Source organism: Rhinatrema bivittatum, chromosome 1 (genome assembly GCF_901001135.1).
Source record: "Rhinatrema bivittatum chromosome 1, aRhiBiv1.1, whole genome shotgun sequence".
NCBI lineage: Eukaryota > Metazoa > Chordata > Amphibia > Gymnophiona > Rhinatrematidae > Rhinatrema > Rhinatrema bivittatum.
In genome coordinates, this window is record NC_042615.1 from 527,384,361 (window position 1) to 527,412,016 (window position 27,656).

General features: G+C 44.1%; 1 protein-coding gene across 5 annotated transcripts in view; it reads right to left on the bottom strand.

The window, feature by feature from the left end:
* Positions 1–27,656, bottom strand: part of LOC115097476 (histone-arginine methyltransferase CARM1-like) — a 296,952-nt gene that overhangs the window by 109,889 nt on the left and 159,407 nt on the right. For all 5 annotated transcript variants that reach the window (XM_029613378.1, XM_029613387.1, XM_029613361.1 and 2 more), the window contains one exon: positions 24,238–24,348. In XM_029613378.1, the coding sequence (XP_029469238.1) occupies positions 24,238–24,348 (111 nt within the window). The remainder of the gene's footprint in view (positions 1–24,237; positions 24,349–27,656) is intronic.

The following is a 27,656-nucleotide window of genomic DNA, read 5'->3' on the forward strand; positions in this document are numbered from 1 at the left end:
TAGTTTCCCGGATCACCCCTGGAGCCTATTTTTCCTGGCACTGAAATCAGGCTAACTGGACTGTAGTTTCCCAGATCGCCCCTGGAGGCCTTTTTTTGATAGACAAGACTGCACACACATCAGAGAAGAAATGAACTCAGCCACTGAAATCAAACTTCCAGTAAAAACGCAACCTACCTTCTTCACAACCTCGTCTCATTCTGCCTACTACTAAAAGAAGACATCTTGGCCACAAGACCCCTGCTCATCTTGGATAACTAGATAAGCAAAGACAGGTCTACTCGATTGTACTGGGAGGGCAGCAATAGAGGGGGCGTTGTGGACTCCACCTCTGGGAATAACAAAGAATAGCAAGGCTGGAAATAGGTGTGGGTGTTCTGGGGAGGCTGGAACAAGAAACAAGTGCAGGCTGGGCTGGAGCTCAGGAATGGAGTTTAGGCTGGACTGGAATTCTGGAGCGGAGTGCAGGCTGAGTTGGAGCTTAGGAACACTGAAGCTGCGTGGTAAAGGTGAACTTAGGAATACCGGAACAGAGTGTGGGTAAGCATGGAACTAGAATACTGGAACTGAGTATAGGTAAGGATGGAACTGGAACACAGGAACCGGGTGCAGGTAATCATGGAACTAGAACACTGGAAGTGAGTCCAGGTAAGGGTGGAACTGGAACACAGGAACAGGGTGAAGGTAAGCATGGAACTGGATACAGGTAAGCATAAACTGGAACACTAGAACTAGGGCAAGTCTGACTAGGACAAGACAGGGCCAGACTGGACGAGATACACACAGAACATGGAACACAGAGCCCGAGGGCAACAGGGGAAGACAGCTTTTTGGGACAAAGCAGAGAGAGGCCCAGAAACAGAGAAGAGACCTGGGAAGTCTCAGGCTAGGCCAGGGGTCAGTGAATAGAGAGAGGACTAGAAACAGAAGAGACCTAGGGAGGTCTCAAACTAGGCTTGACAGAGCAGAAGGCTGAAAGGCCAACAAGACAGGCAAAAAAACCAGGATCAGAAGGCCCAGAGGCCAAGGAACAAGGCACAGAAAACAGGAGTCAGAAGGACCAGGAGCCAGGAGACAAACACAGGAAAGGCCTTAGAAGGCCGCAAGGCAGAGGTGGCTAGAGCAAGGAGTGGAATAACACTCTATGCCGAAGCATAGAGGTATGGGAGAGGCAGGGTTAAATAGGACTGGAATCTGGGTGTGGTGCAAATAAAAGAGAGGGGCTTGATCAGCCAGGGGAGTGAGCTCATGGAGGTCCCCTGGTGGCATGGAGGCTGAAGAAGTGGCTAAGGTGAGCAATCAGAGACATGCTGGAGAGTGAAATTCGGAGCTGGGCTCACTGGGGTCCACTGGTGCGGGGGAGGCCACACAGCGGCCGGAAACATAACAGACTGCCTCAAAACAATCATCTATGGTAAACACACAAATGCATGTCCTCTGAAAACTCAGTAAACACTATACCCAAAATCAGAGGTCCTTAGGCAATTATCCATGCCATATTATCTTTTATTTTCAACAATTTGTTACCTCCAATTGTTTACAAATACTTTACTGCATACATGGACCCTAAATTACCTATATTAATTATATCCAATTACTAAAATCACCCAATCATGCTTTACCCTTCAATTCCTCCACTCATACCATACATGTATCACACTCATTCCTCAGTCATCCTTCACATAAAATATGTAAATGCTAAAACTTGCTTTGCACCAATATCAATTTACAATTATCATTGTAAAAAAAAGGAAAAATGTTCTTCTTTGAACAATATGTGAAGACAGCACTGAATGTGTTGTAAATGTTTAAACAATTACATAGAAACATAGAAACATAGAAATGAAGGCAGAAGAAGACCAAACGGCCCATCCAGTCTGCCCAGCAAGCTTCACACATTTTTTCTCTCATACTTATCTGTTTCTCTTAGCTCTTGGTTCTATTTCCCTTCCACCCCCACCATTAATGTAGAGAGCAGTGATGGAGCTGCATCCAAGTGAAATATCTAGCTTGATTAGTTAGGGGTAGTAGGGGTAGTAACCGCCGCAATAAGCAAGCTACACCCATGCTTATTTGTTTTACCCAGACTATGTTATACAGCCCTTATTGGTTGTTTTTCTTCTCCCCTGCCATTGAAGCAGGGAGCTATGCTGGATATGCTTGAAGTATCAGTTTTTTCTTCTCCCATGCTGTTGAAGCAGAGAGCCATGCTGTATATGCATTGAAATTGAAGTATCAGGCTTATTTGGTTTGGGGTAGTAACCGCCGTAACAAGCCAGCTACTCCCCTCTTTGTGAGTGCAAATCCTTTATTCCACATTTCCTCTTGCTGTTGAAGCTAGAACGATGTTGGAGTCACAGTAAGCATGTGTACGTTTATTGAATAAGGGTATTGTCTCCAGGCAGTAGCCATCATTCTGGCGAGTCACCCACTCTTCATTGGCGGCCTCTTGACTTTATGGATCCACAGTGTTTATCCCACGCCCCTTTGAAGTCCTTCACAGTTCTGGTCTTCACCACATCCTCTGGAAGGGCATTCCAGGCATCCACCACCCTCTCCGTGAAGAAATACTTCCTGACATTGGTTCTGAATCTTCCTCCCTGGAGCTTCAAATCGTGACCCCTGGTTCTGCTGATTTTTTTCCTATGGAAAAGGTTTGTCGTTGTCTTTGGATCATTAAAACCTTTCAAGTATCTGAAAGTCTGTATCATATCGCCTCTGCTCCTCCTTTCCTCCAGGGTGTACATATTTAGATTCTTCAATCTCTCCTTGTACGTCATCCGATGAAGATCCTCCACCTTCCTGGTCGCCCTTCTCTGTACCGCTTCCATCTTGTCTTTGTCTTTTTGTAGATACGGTCTCCAGAACTGAACACAGTACTCCAGGTGAGGCCTCACCAAGGACCTGTACAAGGGAATAATCACTTCCCTTTTCTTACTCGATATTCCTCTCTCTATGCAGCCCAGCATTCTTCTGGCTTTTGCTATTGCCTTGTCGCATTGTTTCGCAGACTTCATATCATTAGACACTATCACCCCAAGGTCCCTCTTCTGCTCCGTGCACATCAGCCTTTCCCCCCCCATCGAATACAGTTCATTCGGATTTCCACTCCCTATATGCATGACTTTGCACTTCTTGGCATTGAATCTCAGCTGCCATATCTTCGACCACTCTTCCAGTTTCCTTAGATCCCGTCTCATTCTCTCCACTCCTTCCGGCGTGTCCACTCTGTTGCAGATCTTAGTGTCATCCGCAAAAAGAAAACCTTGCCTTCTATCCCGTCCGCAATGTCGCTCACAAAGATAATGAGCAGCACCGGTCCCAACACCGATCCTTGCGGTACACCACTTAAAACCGCTCTCTCTTCAGAGAAGGTTCCATTTACCATCACACATTGTCTTCTGTCCGTCAACCAATTTGCAATCCAGGTCACCACCTCGGCACTCACTCCTAAGCTTCTCGTTTTATTCACCAGTCTCCTGTGCGGAACCGTGTCAAAAGCTTTGCTGAAATCCAAGTATATGATATCGAGCGCTCTTCCTCGATCCAATTCCTTGGTTACCCAGTCAAAAAAGTCAATCAGATTTGTCTGACAGGATCTTCCCCTGGTGAATCCATGTTGCCTCTGGTCCATCAATTCTCCGGACTGTAGATAGTTCACTATTCTCTCTTTCAGCAGTGACTCCATTACTTTTCCCACCACCGAAGTGAGGCTGACCGGTCTGTAGTTGCCAGCCTCCTCCCTGTTCCCACTCTTGTGAAGCGGGACCACCACCGCTCTTCTCCAATCACTCGGCACCACTCCCGTTTCTAGGGATCTATTGAACAGGTCACACAGCGGAGCTGCCAGAACATCTCTGAGCTCCCTCAATATCCTTGGATGAATCCCATCAGGCCCCATGGCTTTGTCCACTTTCAGGTTCTTTAGCTCTTCCCACACATTTTCTACTGTAAAAGGATTTTCATCTATTCCACTTCCCTCCAGTTTCTTATTGTGTAGAGATGGTCCTTCTCCAGGGTCTTCTTTAGTGAACACAGAGCTGAAGTATTCGTTTAATATTTCTGCCATTTCTTCGTCTCCCTCCACACATTGATCATTGCCACCTTTCAATTTCACTATATCACTTTGGACCTTTCTCTTTTCGCTGATGTATCTGAAAAATGTTTTGTCACCATTTTTTATCTCCTTGGCAATCCTCTCTTCCGCTTGACTTTTTGCCAACTTGATTAATTTCTTTGTCTCCCTCAGTTGATACAAATATTCTTCTTTGTGTTCCTCCCTTTGGGATCTTTTATATGTCTTGAATGCTGTTCTTTTAGCTTTAATTTTGTCAGCCACCTCCTTTGAGAACCAGATAGGTTTCAATTTTCTTTTGCTTTTCTTTACATTTCTAACATATAGAGCAGTTGCCTTGGTGATTGCTCCTTTTAGATTGGTCCACTGCTGATCCACATCTCTCTCGTTCTCCCATCCTTTAAGTTCTTCCTCCAGGTACTTCCCCATTTCCTCAAAGTCTGTGTTTTTGAACTGTAAAACTCAGGTCTTTGTGGTTCTTTTCCCTATTCTTTTAGTGATATTAAACCATACCGTTTGATGATCACTGCTGCTGAGGTGGGCGCCCACCTGGACATCTGGACATCTGAGACAATTGTAACTGTATTGGTGCAAAGCAAGTTTTAGCATTTGCATATTTTATGTGAAGGATGACTGAGGAATGAGTGTGATACATGTATGGTATGAATGGAGGAATTGAAGGGTAAAGCATGATTAGGTGATTTTAGTAATTGGATATAATTAATATAGGTAATTTAGGGTCCATGTATGCAGTAAAGTATTTGTAAACAATTGGAGGTAACAAATTGTTGAAAATAAAAGATAATATAGCATGGATAATTGCCTAAGGACCTCTGATTTGGGGTATAATGTCAAAACAATCATCTACATATTCTTTGCTGAGGGCCACCTACCCAATATCCTAAAAATAGCAACAGTCCAGCCAACTCTAAAGAAACCCAACCTAGATCCGAATGACCATAGCAATTACCACCAATTCTCCAACCTACTATTCCTAAGTAAAATCATTGAAAAAGTTGTCCTTCTTCAGCTAAATAAAGTTTTGAAGGCCACAAATACTCTCGACCCACATCAGTCCAGTTTCAGACCCTATCACAGCATAGAAACTATACTATACTAATAAGCCTAAAAGATGAACTGAGTCTCTGTATAGACTGTGGTCTAGGGATTTGCAGCCTCCAAATTTCAATTTATTTTTTTTTGGCAGGGATGGTATTCTGTGTTTAATGGTTTAATGTTTATTTTGGTTTGGTTTGGTCCCTTTACCAAACTGAAATCAACATTTTAAAAAATCCCATATGAAAAAAACCAACACAAAACAGGGCCTCTCTCAGGCTCTCATTCTTGCTATCCAAAAAAGGTGTGGGACCAAGAACAATGCTGGCCCCCACATTCCTAGTCCACGGGGGTCTTCGTCAGTAAAAGAGGCAGAAGGGATGCCCACTCACCTACTGCCTCTCAGTCATTCCTTTCAAATGACGTTGGCCAGCCCAGAGATATCCCTATTGTGGGCAATCTGCCATATTGGTTTTCCTGGATCTCTCTGCTGCTTTTGATACTGTAGATCATGAAGTTTTAATCACCTGCCTGAGAGACCTAGTACTAGTGGGCTCAGTGCTCACCTGGTTCAACGTCTTCCTTTGTAACCTCTTCCAGACCATCTCTCTGGAATTGACATTATCTCACCCCCATCCCTTCCTTTGTGGAGTACCATAAGGATCTGTGCTTTTGTCCACACTTTTAAACATCCATTTTCCCCCTTAGCAAGGTCATAAGAGCCCACCAGATCACCTGCAATTGTGCAATTATGGGAGGAACTGAATTAATGGCTTCTTACCACACACTTTACAATCTGCCACAGAATCAACATTCCTGAAAGCTTTAATACCCCTTAATTCAATCCTTTGAACAAAGCTGCTGGGAGCCTGTCTGCCTTCAGTCTCTGCTCTTTCTTTGCTCCTGTTCCAGCCCCTCCCCTCTCAAGCAACCTGCAGCCTTCTTCTCATGCTCACCTCATCCCCCTTTTCTCCTGTGTAAACTGGAGTGGACAGAGAAAGGGGTCAGAATATTTGATCCCTCAAAGATGACTTAAATCCTCAAACCAAAGATGATTTTTGAAATAATTTCTAGATGGAGTATTATCCCTATAGAAGAATTTCATCCATTCTTTATACAAAGGTTCTTGAACCTGCATATGTGGCCAATCAGACACGAGCTATATGTTTTGGAAGTCTGTAACTGCGGGTGTCTCACAGATACAGAGAGGGCATGCAATTCATAGAGGCCTTGATGACTGACACCTCTGCTGACAAGTTTCAACTTTTACTAATTCAACCCCTTTTTCTATCCATTAACGTGTCCAATATATATGCACATATCTTTCTGATTAATTAACAGCATGGCAAACTGATTCTGAGGGCTTTTTTATAGCCTAAGAAGCTCATATCCTTGGAAAGACAAGAACTTTCTTATAAATTGTTGATTTTTGTACTTGGTACATTTTGTATTTGTATATAGTTTAAATATTGTTTAAAAACAAACGCATTGAATGATTTTCAATAAAAAACATTATATTTTTTGCATAGTCAGAGGTGTGAAATTTTATGCAAAATTATGCAAACTTGCCAGTATCACATAATTGTCACAGAATCTTGAAAAATCTGCTGCAGGAAACCGGGAGCTCTGCCTGACATTCATATGCAGATGACATTCAACTTGTGAACCCTCTTGGGCCAGACCCAGAAAAAGAAATTAACAACCTCGATGAATGCCTATCACCTGGCCAAGATTAAGCAAGCTGAAATGAAACCCACAAAAGTCTGAAGTACTGTGGGATGGAAAAGCAGACCCCCACCAGCCTAGTTACAAAGGTAACCCATAGCGATCTCTTTTCCTCCTTTATCCACCAATTTCAAAGCCTGGGATTGTTATCAGACTGGCATCTTGCTGCTAAGTCCAAGCTGTGATTAAAACAGCTTTCTTCAAACTACACCAACTATGACATCTCCAGCTTCTTCTCAATGATTTGGCCTTTGCAGCAGTCATCCGCAGTCTCTCTCTCACACATAAACATGCTTTCTTTTTCCCACTCCCTCTCAGACACACTCACACCTCTCTCTCTCTCTCTCCCTCTCCTTCTCACACATTGCTTTCTCTTGCCCACTACCTCTCTCTCATACACATACATAGTAACATAGCAAATACAGCAGAAATAGCCCATCCAGACTGCCGCTCTATGCAGGATACCCTCATGGTTCTGTTAAGGGTAGTGACTGCTGCTCCGTGCAGGTCAGCTCCGAGTCTTATGTTAAGATTAGTAAGACTAACAATCCAAACCAAGCAACTGTCAATCCCATACAAAATTACTGCTGGAAAGAGTTTGACAGGGTGAGCAGCTTTCTTGATAATTCATACAAAGCTACTGCTTGAACATGCTTTGCTTTTGGGCTTAGCTGTAGAAGCAGTCCTACTCTTGTTCCCCTTATATCTGCATATCAGTACCCTGGACCATAAAAGTCAGGGCCTTTCAAGCATGCACCATCCTCTTTCTCTTGCTCACACAAACACACATATGCTCTTCTCTTCCACTCTCTTTCTCACATACACACATAAGCTCTCTCTCTCCCAAACACACACACACACTCTCCCATGTTCTTTTTCCCATTACATACACACACACACACACACACACATGCTTTCTCATTCCCTCACATACACACATGCCCTTTCCTGTTCCTCCTCTCTCACACACATATGTTCTCTTGCTCCCACAACACAAACCCATGCTCTCTCCCACTCTCTCTCATATATATATGCTCTCTTTCTCCCACTCTCCCCCTCATATACACACACTTCTCTTTCCCACATACATATGCTCTCTCTCATTCTCTCTTTCACACACACACACACACATTCACCCATGCTCTTTTTCCCATTACATTACATACACACACATGCTTTCTCATTCCCTCACATACACACATGCTTTATCCCATTCCTCCTCTTTCATACACATATGCTCTCTCTTGCTCCTAACACACACCCATGCTCTCTCCCACTCTCTCTCACATATATATATGCTCTCTTTCTCCCCCTCTCCCCCTCACATACACACACTTCTCTTTCCCACATACATATGCTCTCTCTTATTCTCTTTCACACACACACACACACTCTTTCTCATACATACACACACTCACTTTCTCTCACATGCACACATCTATACACTTTCCTGATCTTTCACACACACCCCTATACTCTCACACAAATATATCCATACACTCTTAGTTTCTCTCTCTCTCTCTCACACACACACACACACTTTCTCTCACATGCATACATTCATACACTTTATGATCCTTCACACACAAACACCCCATGTTCTCTCACAGAAATATATCCATACACTCTTAGATTCTCTCTCTCTTACACACACACACACATGCTCTCTCTCTTTAACAAACAGACACACCCATGTTTTCTCTCTCACACACACTCAGGTCAGGCTTCTCTGGCTTCTCTTCTTCTTTGTGCCATCGGCGGGATGGGGTCTGCTCAGGGGCGGATTCCAGGTAAAGATCGGCCCGGGGATTTTCCACCCAAGCCAGCCCAGGAGATACCCCGTGGTCTGCCAAGTGCGGCTCTGTCGCGGCCACACTCAGCAGACCACGTGACCAGAGTGACCGGCCCACTGGGGGGATGCCCGATCCCCCGATAGGCCAATCCGCCCCTGGGTCTGCTGATGGCCATGTATGCTATTTCTCTTCAAGCCAATGGCCCCGCCGGCATCTGTTCTCTCTTCTCCTTTGAGCTGACAGCCCTGCTGGCACCAGGTATCTCCTTTTCTTTGGGCCACTGGTGGGATGAGGTCCACCAGTGGTCATGCATAGCCTGCCCCCTTCTTCAGGCCAATGCTAGTATGGTGCCTCTCCTATTCTTTGGCCACCAGTGGAGGGAGATGAGCTTGCACTAGCAATTTTTATGCTCCTAATCAAACCAGCTGAATGCATGAGAGGAGGGGCTCACAGCATGTGTGTGAGAAACCCCCTCCTGATATGTGAGTCTTATGCTTAATGCATGAGACTTGGCATGTCTGCTCTTCCTCTTTGAGCCACCGGTGGGTGGCCCCCCTTGCAGGAGGCTCTGGGTTCTCTGCTGGGATCACTCTCTGATAGCTGTGCCACTGACTCCAAAGTTCAGGGGGGTTCTGTATGAGAGCACTTCTGAGAATGTGACCCTGGAATGTTTACTACCTGGAAGCTTACATTTAGCCCCCAGGACCTCGCTCCTGCATATTGTGATGTCATTGGTACTCATATGGACCATGATAGTCAGCTCCTCTTTTCACTATCTGGAGACAAATAAAAAAAATTGTCCTTAACTGAAGAAACACAGATCAATATTCATCAGCATTTAGCCAAATATCTCACAAATTATCTGGCTTGTATATTTCCTCCAGTTACATAACTAAAGTTTAGCTAGATAATACATTATCCAGCTAAAATGTAGCTAGATTACCTAGGAGCCTTCTGAGGGCATTCTGAGATAGAATTAAATTAGCTGGATAAGCTATCCAACTAATTGATATTCAGAGATATCGGCTACCTCTAGTCATGCTGTAGAATAGTCCTAAAGATAGCTAGATACATTTATCCTACTATTTTTAATATAGCTAGCTATATTTAGTAGTGTGTCTACACCACTGAAGATTTCTCCAAAGTTAACCAGGTAAGTTTATCCAGCTAAATTTGCCATCTGGCCAGTGATTGAATATTACCTCAGTTGTTTTTATGCCTAAAGAAATAAATACCCTCCATAGAAATTCTAAATGCAGTGCAGACATTTGTACATGAAAACACTGTTTGACACATAACAGCAAGTTATTTTCCATATTATTGCTTAGACTATATTGGGATCTGGAACAGAAGAGACTTCATTCCCAGCTGGCAAATTCCATGAAACTGTGAAAGTTAAATCAATATTCTCTGGAAGCTCATCTACAGTGCTTTTAGAAGGACTTGAAATATGCCATTCAGTCTGGTGCACATGTGGTTTACACATTTCATGGAATAAAACAGCCTGCCAGATGGCCCACCCAGGCTTCTGGAGAAAAATATTATATTGCCTCACCTTACCTTGGCCTCCCACAAACATATTGGTAATATTCCAAAAAAAAAAAAAAAAAGATTCTCAATCACCTAATTCTGTAGCTATGGCTAACTGCAGTGCTTTCACAGTCAAGGAATAAAGGTATTAGTTTATAGCATTCTAGGCTAAATTTTTAATAGGGCATCTACACGAGTATGTTTAAGCCCACACAAAATAAGCCAATTTTCAAACACAAGTCCTTCACCTAAATTGAATCTGAAAATCAGGTTATGTGGCTAAATATATGTAGGTACATTTAGATGTGACACACAACTACTACTTAACACTTCAATAGTGCTACTGAATATACACAGCACTATGCAAAAAAACATATGAAACAGTCCCTTCTCTATAGAGCTTACAGTCAAATCAAGACATACAGACAGGGCAAAAACACTTGGGGAATTTTATTTATTAAGATAATGGTTTCCATTTTCTATAAAGGCAGCTGCAAATCTTTTTACCAGGATCCCAGTATGCATAAGGCAGCATTTCTCTATGGGCAGGCAATCCAGTTCATGAATGCCACTGTAGGAAACAGATTCTCATTAGGGATGTGCATGGAGAAAATCTTCATTCGGTTTCTTCTTTCAGTTTGTTTGGTACAGTTATTCGTTTCGTTCACTTTGGAGCCATAAAAATGTTTTCTTTTTTGTCCGAGTCATTTGTTCAGTTATTTCCCATTAAAGTTAAGGGAGGAAGCAATACATATTAATTTGGGCTCAAAAGTTGGCGTTTTCTATTCAAGTTTAATGAAACTTGTAGGCAGACAGCAGCAGAAGGAAGAACACTCCAAAGACATTGAGACTGGGATTAAGTGGCACCAAGAGTGGTGCCCAAGTTACCATGACAGAGCAAAAATAGCCCAAACAGAGGCATCAACAGCCCAAGATACTGCAAGAGAATCAAAGCAACACACCAACAGGGCATCGACGCTCCAAGGCTCTAAAAGAGGGCAAAGGGCCCTTTTAACAGTGGCATGAAGACCCCAGTACAACAAAAGAGGAACAAATAGCACCAACAGTGACATAAACAGCCTTAAGCATTGCCAAAATATTTAGGGGGCAAAGTAGCCCAAACAGAGACATGAAAACCCTAGACACTGTGAGAGGGACAAAGTAATATATCAGCAGTGGCTGGTAATGCAGAGCAATCATTTCCCCAGTGAACTGTGAGGGCACTGTGAGGAGAGCAAAGCATCAGCAGCAGTAAGCAGAAGCCAGAAGAAACTTTGGAGGAGGCCTGTAGTGATCCCAACGTAGATTCCCTACGGCATCTACGGTGGAGTGAAAAAAAGTGCTGGGATTGGGCTGGGGAAGACAGTGCTGGGGGTCAGAGAGTGGGAAAAGCATGCTTAAGGCGGACTTTTTTATTCATCTTTTTTTGATGGGCAATTCCAGTTGGTTTGGCTCCTGCAGACTCTTTGATATTTGGCAGGATCAGAGTTTGCTCAGTTTTTTGTTTTCTCCTGCTCTGTATTCAAATAGGACTGTAATGGTGGGTTTACCTGTCATCTTGCTTGTTCAGCACATAAATGACCAGAAGAACATAAGTCCATTCACTCCTGCCCTTGCTCCTGGCTTCAGAGGCCTGTCGGATGATGCCGAAGTGACTGGCGTCCATATCAGGGATGGCTGACACTATTTGTAAGTCACCGAGAGCAAGGGCAGGAGTAATTGGGCTTCACCCCTGCCCTTCCAACCTGAGGGGGGTACGGATAAAATAAGTATGGGGAGGGGAGGTCAATGGGGGAAGCAATGCATCCTATTTTGGGCTCTAATATTATGGCTTTCTTTGCAAAATAAAACCTTGCAGGTAGGCAGCAACAGCAGCAGCAGAGAAATAGCAGTGGCATTTAGAGTGGCATCAATAGCCCAAAGCACTGCTACAGGGCAAATCAGAATGAACAGTGCCATGAACAGACCAAGGCACGGTGAGAGGTGAAAAGAACAACAACAGTGATATGAATACTCCAAGGCACTAGAAGAGGAGTAAAGCTCACCAGCAGTGGCACAAACATCCCAAGGGACTAAAAGAGTGGCATTGGTCAACAACAGTGGCATAAACACCCCAAGATATAATGAAAGGATGAAAGCAGCACCAAATGTGGCAGGAATACCCCAAGACACTGACAGATGGCCAAAGAAGCACAACAATGGCATGAACACTCCAAAATACCATGAGAGGGTCAAAACAGCATCTACAGTGTCAAAAACATCCCAAGGCTCCAAATGAAAGGCAAAGGGCACCAACAGAAGCGATATGAAGGCCCCAAGGCATCAAAAGCATCATGAGAGGGATGTGAGGGTGATCTGATTGTGACATCTGTCACCCCATTATCACCATCGTTGATTCAGTTGTTCTGGCTATGTAGGTGGGTGGTGGTGGGTGTCACCTTCCTCCCTCACTGCTCTAGGCTTGTCTCTCCAGAAGCTGTGCACGTGGTTAAAGAGAATGACCTTCTCTGATAGAAGAAATACCTTTCTTTGATCAAGGTTATATGAGTAGCTGTAGTCTCTCTTGCCAGAAACTCCAAAGCACTACAAGTGGGGAAAACAATCACGAACAGTGACCTGAAATCATAGAAAATTCTGGAGAAGGTCCATTGTAGTCATGATGTTTAAATCGAACCTCGGACCTGTGATTAGGCCAAAGGACTAACTGAACTATCTAGAAGCTGTAAGTTGCTGAACTCTGAACTCTCTGGCCAGGGAGAAGTCAAAGGAAATCTCAGCAAGAAACCTTTAGCAGTCTTCATATGTAAATCAGACCTCAGAACCATGTAATAGGGATGTGAATCGTGTCCTCGATCGTCTTAACGATCGATTTCGGCTGGGAGGGGGAGGGAATCGTATTGTTGCCGTTTGGGGGGGTAAAATATCGTGAAAAATCGTTAAAAATCGTTAAAAATCGAAAAATCGAAAAATCGAAAAACCGGCACATTAAAACCCCCTAAAACCCATCCCCGACCCTTTAAATTAAATCCCCCACCCTCCCGAACCCCCCCCCAAATAACTTAAATAACCTGCGGGTCCAGCGGCGGTCCGGAACGGCAGCGGTCCGGAACGGGCTCCTGCTCCTGAATCTTGTCGTCTTCAGCCGGCGCCATTTTCCAAAATGGCGCTGAAAAATGGCGGCGGCCATAGACGAAAAAGATTGGACAGCAGGAGGTCCTTCCGGACCCCCGCTGGACTTTTGGCAAGTCTCGTGGGGGTCAGGAGGCCCCCCACAAGCTGGCCAAAAGTTCCTGGAGGTCCAGCGGGGGTCAGGGAGCGATTTCCCGCCGCGAATCGTTTTCGTACGGAAAATGGCGCCGGCAGGAGATCGACTGCAGGAGGTCGTTCAGCGAGGCGCCGGAACCCTCGCTGAACGACCTCCTGCAGTCGATCTCCTGCCGGCGCCATTTTCCGTACGAAAACGATTCGCGGCGGGAAATCGCTCCCTGACCCCCGCTGGACCTCCAGGAACTTTTGGCCAGCTTGTGGGGGGCCTCCTGACCCCCACGAGACTTGCCAAAAGTCCAGCGGGGGTCCGGAAGGACCTCCTGCCGTCCAATCTTTTTCGTCTATGGCCGCCGCCATTTTTCGGCGCCATTTTGGAAAATGGCGCCGGCTGAAGACGACAAGATTCAGGAGCAGGAGCCCGTTCCGGACCGCTGCCGTTCCGGACCGCCGCTGGACCCGCAGGTTATTTAAGTTATTGGGGGGGGGTTCGGGAGGGTGGGGGATTAATTTAAAGGGTCGGGGGTGGGTTTTAGGGGGTTTTAGTGTGCCGGCTCACGATTCTAACGATTTATAACGATAAATCGTTAGAATCTGTATTGTATTGTGTTCCATAACGGTTTAAGACGATATTAAAATTATCGGACGATAATTTTAATCGTCCTAAAACGATTCACATCCCTACCATGTAATAGGCAAAACACTAATCGAGCCAGAAAATGTTGAACTTACTATCCTCAGGCAGGGAGAAACGAAAGGAAATCTATGCAGAAGGTTTGTAGCAAGCCTGATGTACTTTCCCTATGGCATTAATTGGGGACGTGGCTGGGAGGCATTTTGGTAGATTTATTTCTCCTTTGCTGTGCCTGTGATGATGATGGATGCCTATATGATGCCCATATGATGGGTGAAGAAAATGTGGCATAGAGAAGTCTGCATCCTTGATGTCACTTGGGTGTCCAAGTCCTTCAGATTGAAGCTCAAACCTTGGATGATGTTGGTAGTGGCCCACGGCTGACAGGGATCAGGGTTCCTCATAGTTGGTTTGCCGGATGAAACTAATAGCAAGAATCATAAGAGAATTTGCAAGGGAGTTTGAAGACAGAGTCCAAGAAGGCATGAAACAATTAAAGATAACTGGTTAAGGTCTGTCCTATATGCTGGGAAAGGATTCAAACTGACTGTATAGTTGGTAAGACTGGGATGGCGGATTGCCAATGCCCGTGTGATATATGATGAATTTTGATATCCAAGGTACTGAGTAAAAGACAAAGAAGTATGAGTGAAGGCTAAAATATTGCAAGGAACCAGAAGTGTCACGGGTAGTAGGAATGGAACCTGAAGTCTAAGGTATTTAAACCCAGGAGATCTTACAATGGCTCCACAGGAAGTCTGGCTCAGCAGGAATACTGCAGAAACCATGAATCTAAAACAGCATTAGGGAGACCTGCCCCTGGAGGCTCCATATTGGACCAGCATTTGATGTATCCCAAAATAGAGAACTGTATATGAAGATCCCTAGCCTGACATACCTTTGCTGGTACAATAGTCCTCATAGAGTTTTCCTCCATAGTATCCTATTGCATGGCCATTTTCCTGTATGTTTGCTGTTGCCTACTGTATCCTGACACCTTCTTTGTTCCAGGTCCTCGACTTCCATTCGGGTCTTCAGCTGTGTTCCTGGATCCTGCTCTGGTTCTAGATTTTCACTCCACCTGGTAGGGTCCTGGTGGTTGCCTGCCCCCAAGGGCCCAACCTGTGGGAAACAGTGGCTGCTCCAGGCAGAAAACATCAGCTCCAGACTGCCTGGTCTCTCTAATGTACACCCCTGCCTAGACCCAGTACCTTTTCTTATCCCTAGAAGAGCAAGCTATGACAAAGAGGTGCAAAGCACAGGGAGCACTGGCATTAATACCTCAACCCAGTGTTTTTCAACACTTACCTGGAGGCACACCTAACCAGTTGGGTTTTCAGGATTGCCAAAATGAATATGCAAGAGATAGATTTGCATACCCTGGGTCTCCAATGAATACAAATCTATCTCATGCATATTCATTACAAATATCCTGAAAACCTGACTGGTTAAGTGTGTCTCCAGGAGAGGATTAAGAAACACTGTCCTAACTATAAGGTCAGAGCAATACAGCAAGAAGAGTGGCATCAAAATCCCAAGGCATCAACAAAGAAGCATAGCAGTATCAACAGTGACATAAACACTTCAAGGGACCATGAAAGTATGTAAAACCCGATGTTAGATTTCATGTTATGAGTTAACACCCAGGAAAAAGATCTAGGCGTCATAGTGGACAATACATTGAAATCATTGGCTTGGTGTGCGGTCAAAAAACAATTATTATTAGGAATTATTAAGAAGGGAATGATGAATAAAATAGAGAATATCATAATGCCTCTGTATTGTTCCATGGTGAGGCTGCGCCTTGAGCACTGTGTTCCACTGTGTTCGATTCTGGGCACCACATCTCGAAAAAAGACATAGATACACTGAAGAAGGTACAAAGAAGGGCGACCAAAATGATAAAGGATGGAAGGCGCCCCATGAGGAAAGGCTAAAGAGGTTAAGGTTGTTCAGCTTGGAGAAGAGACAGCTGAGGGGGAATAAGATAGAGGTCTATAAAATCAAGAAAGGACTAGAACGGATAAATGTGAATCCGTTATTTACTCTTTCAAATAATAGAAGAACTAGACAGCACTCCATAAAGTTAGTAAGTAGCACATTTAAAACACATCAGAGAAAATTAATTTTCTCTGAATGCACAATTAAGCTCTGGAATTCATTGTTAGAGGATGTGGTTAAGGCAGTTAGCTTAGCTGGGTTTTAAAAAGGTTTGGACAATTTCCTGGAGGAGAAGTCCACAAATTGCTATTAGTCAAGTTGACTTAGGGCAATGGATTCCAATCTTTTTTGTTTTGTGGCACACCTGGCACAGGGGTTACTTCGTTGTGGCACACCACCCTCTTCCCCATCATCACTTTCTCTTCTCTTCTTTTCCCTCTACCCCTATGCCTTGGCATCATCACATTCTCCCTTCCCTCTTCCCCCAGCATTATGATCATGCCTGTCCCCTGGCTTCATCATCTTCTTCCCTTCCCTATCCGCCATCATCATCATCATCACCTTCCCTCTCCCTCCATCCCTCTCCCCCATCCCCAGGCATTCCCTCTCCCTTCACCCCCCATCATTATCACCTTCCCTCTGTCCCTGACATCATCTCTTTCCCTCTCCCTCCACCCTTCTCCTCCCAACCCCTGGCATCATCAACTTCCCTGTCCCAATCTCCTGTGGCACATTCATCAGTCCCTTTCCCCATTCCACCTTCAATCCCTGAACAGCAAAAGTCCAGGAACAGGTTTACCAAGTGCTACTTCTTCTTCCTTTGCCAGCTTCTCTCTGTAATCTGAACTGCACAGGGCCAGCAGGTATCACAAGCCTACATGGTCCAGTGCTGTTTCTGTTGCACAGGAGAGCCAGCAGAGGGGAAAGCAGGAGCGCAACACTCTGGGGTCCCGGAGCGACCTCCTGCACTCCGGCCATCCGATGCCAGTACTCAAAATGGCACCAATAGCCTTTGCCCATACTATGTCACAGGGGCTACCAGTGCCATTGGTCAGCCCCTGTCACGTGGTAGGAGCACAAGATGGCACCGATGACCATGTCACAGGGGCTGACCAATGGCACCGGTAGCCCCTGTGACAAAGGCTATCGGCGCCATGATGAAACCGGCACCGAGGGTGTGAGAGTGCAGGGGATGGCTCCCGGACTCCCCGCTGGACCACCAGGGAGTTTTGGTAAGTCTTGGGGGGGGGGGGGGGTCAGGAGGGTGGGGGGTTGTAGTTAATTTTAATTTTAGCTGGGACACGAATAGAAATCGCCGTATTAATGCATCGGGGCACCATAAGGCCGAATGCAACGTATCTGCTCCCCGACAAATCCGAATCACGAATGCAATGTATGGCGTTCCTCTGCACATCCCTAATTTATATACATAATCTGAGAAGGTGCCACCAAGTATTTTCATATTGGGAATGTTATAAGTATTAAAGCATTATTATCTGTACTTCTGTATACTCTGCCTATATTCTCAACCTGGTGCAGAGTGATGACTCACCGTGTCAGACTATTTCTTCCTAAGATAAATAAAAAAATGGTTTCTCTCACTTTAGAAGCAGCTCTGCTGTTTGACACCCCTTTCTTTTCTTTTAGCTTTCTCAGTGGGTTCTGTTATCAGCTTTGCTATAAACAAGCTTACAGTTTCATATATCCAGCCTATCTCTCACCACAGCACACCACTACAGTAAACTAGACCTTCTCCTAAATCAGATTCTGGTTCTCCTAAATCAATGCAATTGGAGAGATCATACTTTTTTAGAAGATATGTGCATTCTCCTATATTATGAGAGCTGTAGCCCTCTCCTTGTTAGGGAAAACCAAGATCAGTTATATATTTCTTAAAAGCAAGCCATAACAGTGGCTTATACAGTCATATGTATGTATAGTGATTGGAAAATCACTCACTTTATCCACATTACATTTCCAAATTTCCAGTTAACTCTTATAATGTTATCAATGGCTGATGAGAATTCACCATAATACCGCCAGGTTAATTTAATATTAACGATTAAACTGCCTACTCTGAACCTTACCTGGAATTTACCTTATTTTTAAAACAAATATCACACTAACACAATCACACATACTTCAAACATCTATACTGGATGAGAGCCTTCCTCTCTGTGCTCCACCGTTGTATATTTCTGGGATTTCAGAGCAGTCTCTGAAGGTGTCTTCTGCTCTCTCACTTAGTCAAACCCAGACTAACTGAAATCTCAGCTGACACATCCAGGGAAATCAGTGCTCCATTAATGACCTCAGCAAAAAAATAGTTCTAAGAGGCATTTAGTTTTAACATACTTTTAATTTATGGATACCTCCCATCTTTGTATTAAGCTGTAAAAAATGGATGTTTAGGAATTTTGAAGCATAGTTTGAAACTGAGATGGAATCTAAATTTCTTTATCAGGGAGAAACTTATATGTATCAGTCCACTGGCCCCTTTATATAATTTCCCTCCAGAACTGACTCAAAAAAATGGTGTTAGTAGCTCATTTGCATAGACACACCACACTTTCCCTCTGAAATCTCACAAAACCCCTCCAAAAACCACAGGATGACCTGGCCAATACGGTTCACTTTAGGCACTTTGGAAAGCTGTGGATATCTATTCTAACTGGGGTATTTTTGTTCATTCTGGGGCCCCAAACCACCTGTGCTCATCTCAGGGGCTTCTCGTTACATATCCTCAGGCTTTGGTTTTTCTGAATTTTATGTTTTTAAGGAGCTCTGAGCATTTTTAAAGATCAATTTTGGCAGCATCTAATTGAGGCTTTAAAACCAAAGTAGGAACTCAGACAGGCTCTCTCAACCTAGAATCTGCCTTTTTTTAAATATTTTTTTTCGTTGCTCGGATCAATTTTTATACACTTTTAAAAGTTCTTCTGATCTCTTTAAAACAAGGAAGTATATCCTCCAGGTTGATGACTCACATGTCAATTCTCCTGCAACTTTATTACACACACACACTGCCAGCTGTTCTGTTTCTAATACAGTACCAATCAGTTGATGGCTGTCCTTAAGCTACAGCTATAGAGTAAGAAACTCTTGTAGCTACTTTTTAAATTTCTCTCTCTCAGTCTCTCTCATCTATTACAGCAGCAAGTAAAAACAAAAACAAATACTGTTTTCTTGCTGCACTGGCCACAACAGTCACAGTGTCAGCATTTTCTTCAGTGTTTTCAGTAAGTATTCCAGGGACCATGATAGCCTCACTGAATATGCAGAATTCATAGCATTCAGACGGACCCAAAATGACTCTCTTTGACAGATTTCTAGCAGCAATCTCTCCTTGCAGGAGCTCAGGTTAAGGGAAGTTTATTATATTAAAAAATATATATATATCCCCCTTACTTAAATTTAACCACTGGTAACCACACAGATTTAATTTTAATTTGTTAGATCGATACAGCAAGAGATAATCTCAAGGCAAACATTCAAATTTTCAATAGCCTGATTTGGATCTGAGCCTAAAGTAACTAATAAATAGTTATCTGTGGTAACTGTATGCAGGGCCGGTGCATCCTATTAGGTGAACTAGGCAGTCGCCTCGGGCGCTGACCATTAGGGAGCACCGAAGAGCAACCATGTGGGGCTGTGAGCAGAGCCTTACCCACTCACGGCAAAGAGGAATAGAGATTCGGCAGGCCGCGAGCAGTGCCCATCTTGTTGCGGCCCATGGAAGTACACACTTAGCGGGCGCAAATGAGGTAGGAGTCAGGATCAAGACTGGGGGGGGGGGGGGGGGGAGGGGGCAGCACGACAGGAAGGGGGGTGGGTGCAAGCAGAAAGGTTCACCTAGGACACCTAATAACCTTGTACTGGCCGGACGTATTGTATTCTGTCTGGGCTTTGAAGGAAAGTGGACAAAAGTAGATTTTCCAATTGACAAGAAATAACAGGATTAGAATTAGTTCAATGAAGTATAGCAAATTCATTTTACTTTTTAAAAAATTTTTTTATCAAGCAGAGTGCACCTGAGGATTAAAAAATATCAGGACATCAGTCACACAATTACTATGTATGAAATAGATTTACATACACTGCCTCCATCATATGAATAACTGTGTTATATGTATTCACCGTGGATTTCCTGAAAACCAGCCTGGCTATGGATTTCTCTATGACTGGATGGGGAATCACAGGTTTAAGGGATTTTTAAAAAATATTTGGTACTAGTCTTCATAGGGAAAATATGTCTTTAAAAATCTATTTTAAAAGACCACTGCAAATATTTTTTCATGCAAAAAGCATTTTGTTATCCCAATTAGATACACCATAGCCAGTGAACTTGACACATCAATTATTGAATCAAAGTATACATTATTAGGCAATAGTGCAGAGATGGCCAACGTAGATATTAAGAGCCATCAACAGGCCAGATTTTTAGGATAGCCACAATGAATGAATATGCATGAGTTAAGATTTGCATTCACTACCTCCTTTGTATGCAAATATATTTCATGCATATTCATTATGGATATTCTGAAAACCAGGCCTGTAAGCTCCTCTTGAAGACTGGAGTTGGTCACCCCTACAGCAGTCATAATCCATAATCTTCTAAACACTATTGTAAAGGTCACCATGACAAAGATGTTCTAATTCATCGGTTCATGAACTGGTGATTTTAGAGCACTTTAAGTGGACAAATATTCAGTTTACTAAAAGTCACCATTAGGACTAGAATTAATTGACTGAAAGGCCAAGGATTATAGAAGAATGAGCCATATTTTTCACTTAAAAGAAATCAGTACTATCAAAAGCAAAACTGAATTAATATAATATTTTGTACTTCTCTCATGACATATAAAAAATTCAGCTTAAAAGGTAACATCAACACTTTGATTCTAGCTGTCTTCATTACTGGGTGAATTTTAGCAATGAGCAGTAAAGATGACCAGTTAATTTTAATAGATTATCTTTGGGCAAATTTTCAGCTGAACCTAACCAGTTAGGTAGGGATGTGCACTCCTTTGAAAAGAATGCAAAAAAATAGGGCAAATGAAGCCATTTTTGGTTCATTCTAAATGCAACAAATCAAAAATGGCTTCTTACAAAAATATGCTCCAATTTCAGGGTATTTTTATTTTCGTGAGTCAAAAAACAAAAAAAAGGATCCTGGAGCCCCTCTAACCCCCATTCAACATCAACAGAAGCACAGGCCAGGCCCCTTCAACCCTCCATTTGCCATTCAAAATCCCCACAGTCCCTGGGACTACCCGGCTGGTCTTAACTGGGCCTAGCCAGGGTCTCCCTAAGCCCCACTTACCTCTTCCGTGGGGATCTGGCACACTGTATAGGAAAGGAGTGATCACCACTTTTTCCTGTCCCATCTTTGTGCACTTAAAAATATCAGCACCGGCCTTCCTGAGCGGCATCAAAGTGACATCACTTTGGCATCTACCAGGCAGGAGTGAGTGAGGATTGCTCTGCCCTTTTACAACATGCCAGACGCCCACAGAAGAAGTAAACGAGGAACAGGGAAGTTCCTGGCCCCTGAGGTTATTTAGAAGGTGGGATGGGGGGATCGGACAGGCCCGGGGAGGCTCTGGTTAGGCCCCGCTAAGCCCAGCTAGGTAAACCCCGGTCCTTGCAGGAATTTTGACAGATGTGAGGCAGTTTGGATGGGCACAGCTGGGTCCCGAGGCTTGTGTTGAGGCATAAGGAGAGTCAGAATACCCACAAGAAGCCCGTTTCGATTTTATTTTGTTGTCAGTCTTTCAGGTGAAGAGAGGACCTTTCAGAATCGTAAGTGCTAATTCCAGAGGAGTAGTAGGTGGGAGAGGGATCCGATTCGGGGTGGGTGGGGAGCATTGGAATAGTGTGAGGGGAATTCCAGAGGTTCTGAGGGGGAGGGTTTAAGAGATTCATGGGGGTGCTGGAAGGGAGGGAGGGAGGGGGGCCCAGGTTCACATTTTTTTATTTATTGGATTTATTGGTACCAGGAAGAAGAGAGAGGAGCATCAGAATACTCTTTAATAACTTACTGGGTGACAGGAGGGAGGGAAGGGGGGGGGGGGGAGCAGTGCTCGGGGTACTTTTCTTCCCTGCATCGGGGCTTGGAAGGGTTGCTGAGTGCTGGTTAGTGGGATTTAGAACTGCTAGTGTCGCACATAGACTTGCCTGACCAAGTTAGGCAATCAGTGCTGAAAATCAGAGCTAACTGCTTAACTTTCTAACCTAACCCCCGCTTCTCAGGCTGCCCATTTTTTAACCAGCTCAATGCGTATGTCTTGCACATCTTGCACATTTAGCTTGATTAAAACTGGTCAGTGAGAGGTGTGTGGGGGGTGGGTTTCAATTTTCGATTGTCACGGTTTAACCAGCTGACTCCTGAAGTTAGCGGCTTAAACCTTCTGAACACTTCATCCCATGAAGAAAATATTCAAAGGATTTTTTGCAGGTTACTAAATGGTTCCTCAGATTAATTCTCAGGGCTGAAAACTGTTCTTTCCTCATCGGGGAAAATTATACGCACTGTTTCACAATGTGCCTGCATTGATAAGGGGCGGGGCCAGGGAGGGCTTAGGGCGGGGAAGGTAAACTTTAATTTCGAAATCTCCAAGCATACTTTACCCCTGTAAAGCAGCGCAAGATGTGTAGGTACAAAAGTTCCCCTGCTCCCTGCCGGCCCTGGAATCTCAACAGCAGTTTCCCTTTGAATAATTAGCTTGTGCGTGGGTCCAGGGCTAAGTACATGCATCAGAATGCACTTCTAAAATACCCTTGGACCCACAAACTGCCCATAAAGTTTGAAAATTGACCTTAGCATTTCATGGTAAAACAGTGTTTTGGCCAAAGAAATGGGCATTTGTAAAATTGCCCACCCGATGTGCGGGTACATGTATGTCCGTGTGTCATGTTTGTGCATAGGTTTACTTGAACTGAGTGGAAACATTCCGTGGGGGGGGGAGACGTTTATGCAGGCAGATTTCAGTGGGATAATTTTCAAAGTGGACTTATGTGTGTAGGTCTGCTTTGAAAATTGGTGTAACTTTGTATGCATCTTTGCAGGCTAGCTTGTGCGCAGTGTTACAGAATTGCCACGTGTATGGAAAAGCCTTTATCTGTTCGGTGTGTGTGCTGAAGAACTGGTCTGCAGAATTTAAGATTTTTCGGCCATACCTTTGACCCTTACAAGCACTTTAAAAATTAAAGGAATTCGATAGTGTGGTCCCTCCTTAGGGGCCCCTAGAAAGTGTGACATGTTAATTTTAAGAATTGTGGTGTACTTTACAATTAGGGAAAGTTCCAGAGAAGGAGAGTTCTCCAAAGGGGTAAAGGCTGTAAGAAAGGGGGCATACATAGTGACTTGACATGTGCTACAGGTGCTTAAGAAGAGTATGTAACCCGTGGTGATGGCTCATTGTGGACCTGGGGTTTTTCCGAGGGTAACTGAGACCCTCTCCAGAGGCATGCAGCCGGGGAGCAGAGATATTCAGGAGGGGTGCTCGCCCAAGCTCTCAGAAGACCTGAGTAAAGAACTGAATGCGTAGCAGCTATATAGAGGACAACCAGTGGAAAGGAAGCTGTACTGGGAGCCCCCAGAACCAGGAGGAGAAACGGTGCCTGGCTTGGAGCTCAGTGCAGGGCTGAGGACACTTCATTACCTAAAGAGAAGGGAGGGAGCCTTCCGAGAGCCATTCCGGAGACTTTGTGAGTACTGGAAACTGGGACAAGAGACTGTGTTTTTGGGTCTGGGTAGGCCGATGATTTGAGTGAGAGAAGCCTGCTTGAGAGAAGCGGACTGTGAATTTTTTTTTTTTTTAACTGTTTTGTTTTCTCTACTGAATTGAATTAGGAATTGTTTTTTGATTGTTCATGTTTTCTCTGCTGGACTGATATTTCAAGCAAACTGTTTTTTGTTTTGGAGCACAACAATTGGCGTGGACTGTGGGTTTTTTTTATTTTGTTAGTGTGTGTCCTGGGTCCAGTTTGGCCCTGCAGTTTAACCTGCCCCCAATCCATGGCCCAAAAGTAATCGTACTCCACTCTGGGTGAGATACCCATTGCTCCTCAGGGTGGGAAGGTGACTCCAAGTGGAAGAGGTGTTACAATAGCAATTTTATTTTTGCATGAGTATACTTGCAAATGAGTGTTGCATACATGATTTTTTTTTTAATTAAACCACTAGATCATAAATCAAATGAGTTCAACACACTTACCTCAGTATATTTTGCAATGGAACTGGCTTCTACTGCATAGACTTTCCTAGCTCCAGCCTGTACGGCAAAAAATGAAAGGATTCCTGATCCACAACCAACATCCAAGACAACCTTGAAAGAAGGCAGCAAAAGCTGAGCATCAACAATATGTTCTCAGTGAGCCTTCAGGTCTTACCTTTGTGCAAAAACTATACATATATATATATATATATTAATGGTTACCCATGGATCTTATGTCCATTATATTACATTATATTACAAACTCCAATATCTATTGGGGGAAGACGGGCTAATCGGAGAAGTCCCCTTACTGCTTGTCCAGTATGTCTATGGGCCTCTAGGTCTATAGGCCTCTCCCAACGATGTAAATATAGTAAGTTTCTAATCTATAGCTATTTTGGTTCCTCTCCACTTTCTCCTCTTTACTTCGTTTCAGTATTCTACTCTTAGTCCCTCTCGTTCCCAGCCCTTCTTTTCTCGCCTGCTCCCCTCACCCCACCCCCCGTTAAATGTAATTTTCCTTTCTTTGAGTTAATTGTAAACCGGCGTGATGTGTTCTATGAATGTCGGTATATTAAAAGTTCATAAATAAATAAAAAAATAAATAAATAGGTATAGGGACTTAGGTTTAGGATTGAGAAGCAGGGATCCGTCTGTCCTTTCTGCCTTGTGGGAGGCAGATTTAAGATGTCTGAGACATATTTATGAAGAGGGCAATTGAAATCTTTTGTGGACCTGCAGGATGAGTTTGAGATCTCAGAACAGACAAGATCCTATTATGACAAGTTGATACAAGAGCTGAATAAGTGTAGTGTTGAAGGGTGGGTCTGGGTAACCCCCAATTTAACTGAACGAGCTCTGATGCCTGGCCCAATATATCATAAAGCTAGCTTGGTGTTATACAGAGCTCTTATCAGGATGGCCTTGGAAAAAGAGCCCTCATTAGCTGCAGGGAGGCAGTGGGAGACTGAATTACATCGCCGCTTTGAGGTAGCAGAGTGGAAAATAATTTGGCGCAATACACATAGGCCCTCAATATGCACCCTTATGGCAGAACGTATGGTTAAACTAATTCTATGCACATATCGCTCTCCATTGTTTTTTCATAAGTTCTGCACCACTTCATCTCCTCTTTGTTGGAGAGGATACGGACAAGTGGGATCATATATGCATATGTGGTGGGAATGTCCAATGGTGCAGTCCTTCTGAGGGAGAGTTCAACACTTAATTGGACAAATGGTAGCGGTGCCTTTCATTTTAACTCTGGAATTGAGTATGTTAAGGTGGTGGGATGATAAAGGAATTGGTAAATTTAAGAAAAAAATAATCCACTGTATGTTATTGACAGCTAAATTTGTAATATTTATTTATTATTTTTATATACCAACATTCAATCTGAGATAGCACATTGGTTTACATTCAGGTACTGTAGCACAGATATAGATCCTGAGAGCAAATCCCAGTCCCAAATGCCAGGTGTTAGAAGGCACAAGGTAGGCAAGCAGGAAGATGGTCAAGTCCACTCCAGCATTGCTGCAGCTTTAAGTGGCCCCACAGGGATAACATTAGGGGGCGGGGGCCACTATCTTCTGGCCACAGCAGGGAGGAAGCCAAATTCCTGAAGATACTTAGCTTACTCATGTAAATCAGATTTTTGTGCTGTTTCAGAGGCATATTGAGCCTTTTCCAATAGAAATATGGTCCTGTTAGTCACTTTTGAATACTTCCATATTTTAAAGATTAAGGATCGGAGAAGTGAAAATGGCGTCATGAGCAATGCTTTAGAGAATCTTTCCTCAGGGCTGTTTTTCTTTTACCTTTTATTTTGGCTATCTGCTTCTAAATGCCACCAAAGAGAAAGGGGAGATTGCAGATCTTCCCCTCAGACCCCTCTCCCTCTAACCTGATGCTGCAGAGGACAGATGATCTTTTCATTCATGGAACCAAGCTGACCAATACAAGTGAGGGAGCATTTGTTCGGCTTGTGGATGAGGTTTATCTTTTCCCGCCAAACTGCTTGCCACCAACAGAACGAGACAGTAACAATATGGTACTCAACACCAGCTGATGACCCCATTGTGGAGGTCACCACAGAGGGAGTCCAAGCTTGGCAGACAGTTTCTATGACTACTATATTAGTTTCCACAGAGGGCCAGATTTCTATGAACCAGCTTGCTGAGCTCCGTTCGTGGCGAAGATGAAGGCCCGGCACGCCATTCGCTGCACACGGGGGCCTTCCCTTTTCACCGCGAATGGGGCACCGGGCCTTCATCTTCACCATGAACGGCGCGCATCCCGCGGCATGCCGGTGTCAGAGAATGTGTGTCTGGTAGGGGAGGGGAGGGTGAGAGAGAGCAGGAGGGTGTGAGAGAGAGCATGGGGGGGGGATGCTGGTGAGAGAGAATGTGTGTGTGAGAGAGGGAAGGGTGACGGAGAGCATGGTTGTAAGAGGGGGGTGGGGAGGGTGAGAGAGAGCAGAAGAGTGTGAGAGAGAGCATGGGAGGTAAGAGAAGATGGGTGGGGGGGATGCTTGAGTGTGGGTTTCAGAGAGAGGGAGCCTATATGAGGGGAGGGGGATGCCGGTGAGAGAGAATGTTGTGTGAGAGAGGAGAGGGGGTGTGGGGGAGGGTGAGAGACAGCTTGGTTGGTAATAGGGGAAGTGGGGGAGATGCTTGAGTGTGGGTTTCAGAGAGGGAGCCTATATGAGGGGAGGGTGACAGAGAGCAGGAGGGTGTGAGAGAGAGCATGGGAGGTAAGAGAGGGTGGGTGGGGGGGGGATGCTTGAGTGTGGGTTTCATAGAGAGGGAGCCTATATGAGGAGATTGTGAAGGAGTGTGTATGTGTGTGAGAGATTGGGAGCTCAAGTGTATGAAAAAGGGGTTGTGTGTATGTGAGGGTGCTAGCCTGTGTGAAGGGATTGTGTATGTGTGAGCCAGAGCCTGTGTGAAGGGCTGTGTGAGAGAGAGACATAGGTAGCCGGTATGAGGATGTATGTGTGAAAGAGAAAGGGAGATTGTGTGGGTGTGTATACAAGAGAGAGGGCCCTGTATGTGGGGATGTGTATGTGCGAGAGAGTGAGGGAGCCTGTATGAGGGTGTGTGTATGTGGAAAGGACACTCTTACAGTGAATTTCTAGGGAAATTCTGCTCAAAATATTTAAAATTCTGCAACTTTAAGTTATAACTTTTTTCTGTAATAATTTAAAATGTAATTACTTACAGACTGTCATATAAATTGTGTTATTTTGACCAATATAAAGTTTGCAGAATTTTCAGTTTTTGTGCGCAGAATTTAAAAATTTTTTGAGCAGAATTCCCTCAGGAGTAGTAGGCAGCCAATGTAACTGGGGTTATGATTCGATCCGTTAAGCATTTTTCTTGATTATGTGGTTTCTTAGATTTTCTCCTCCCCTCCCCTCC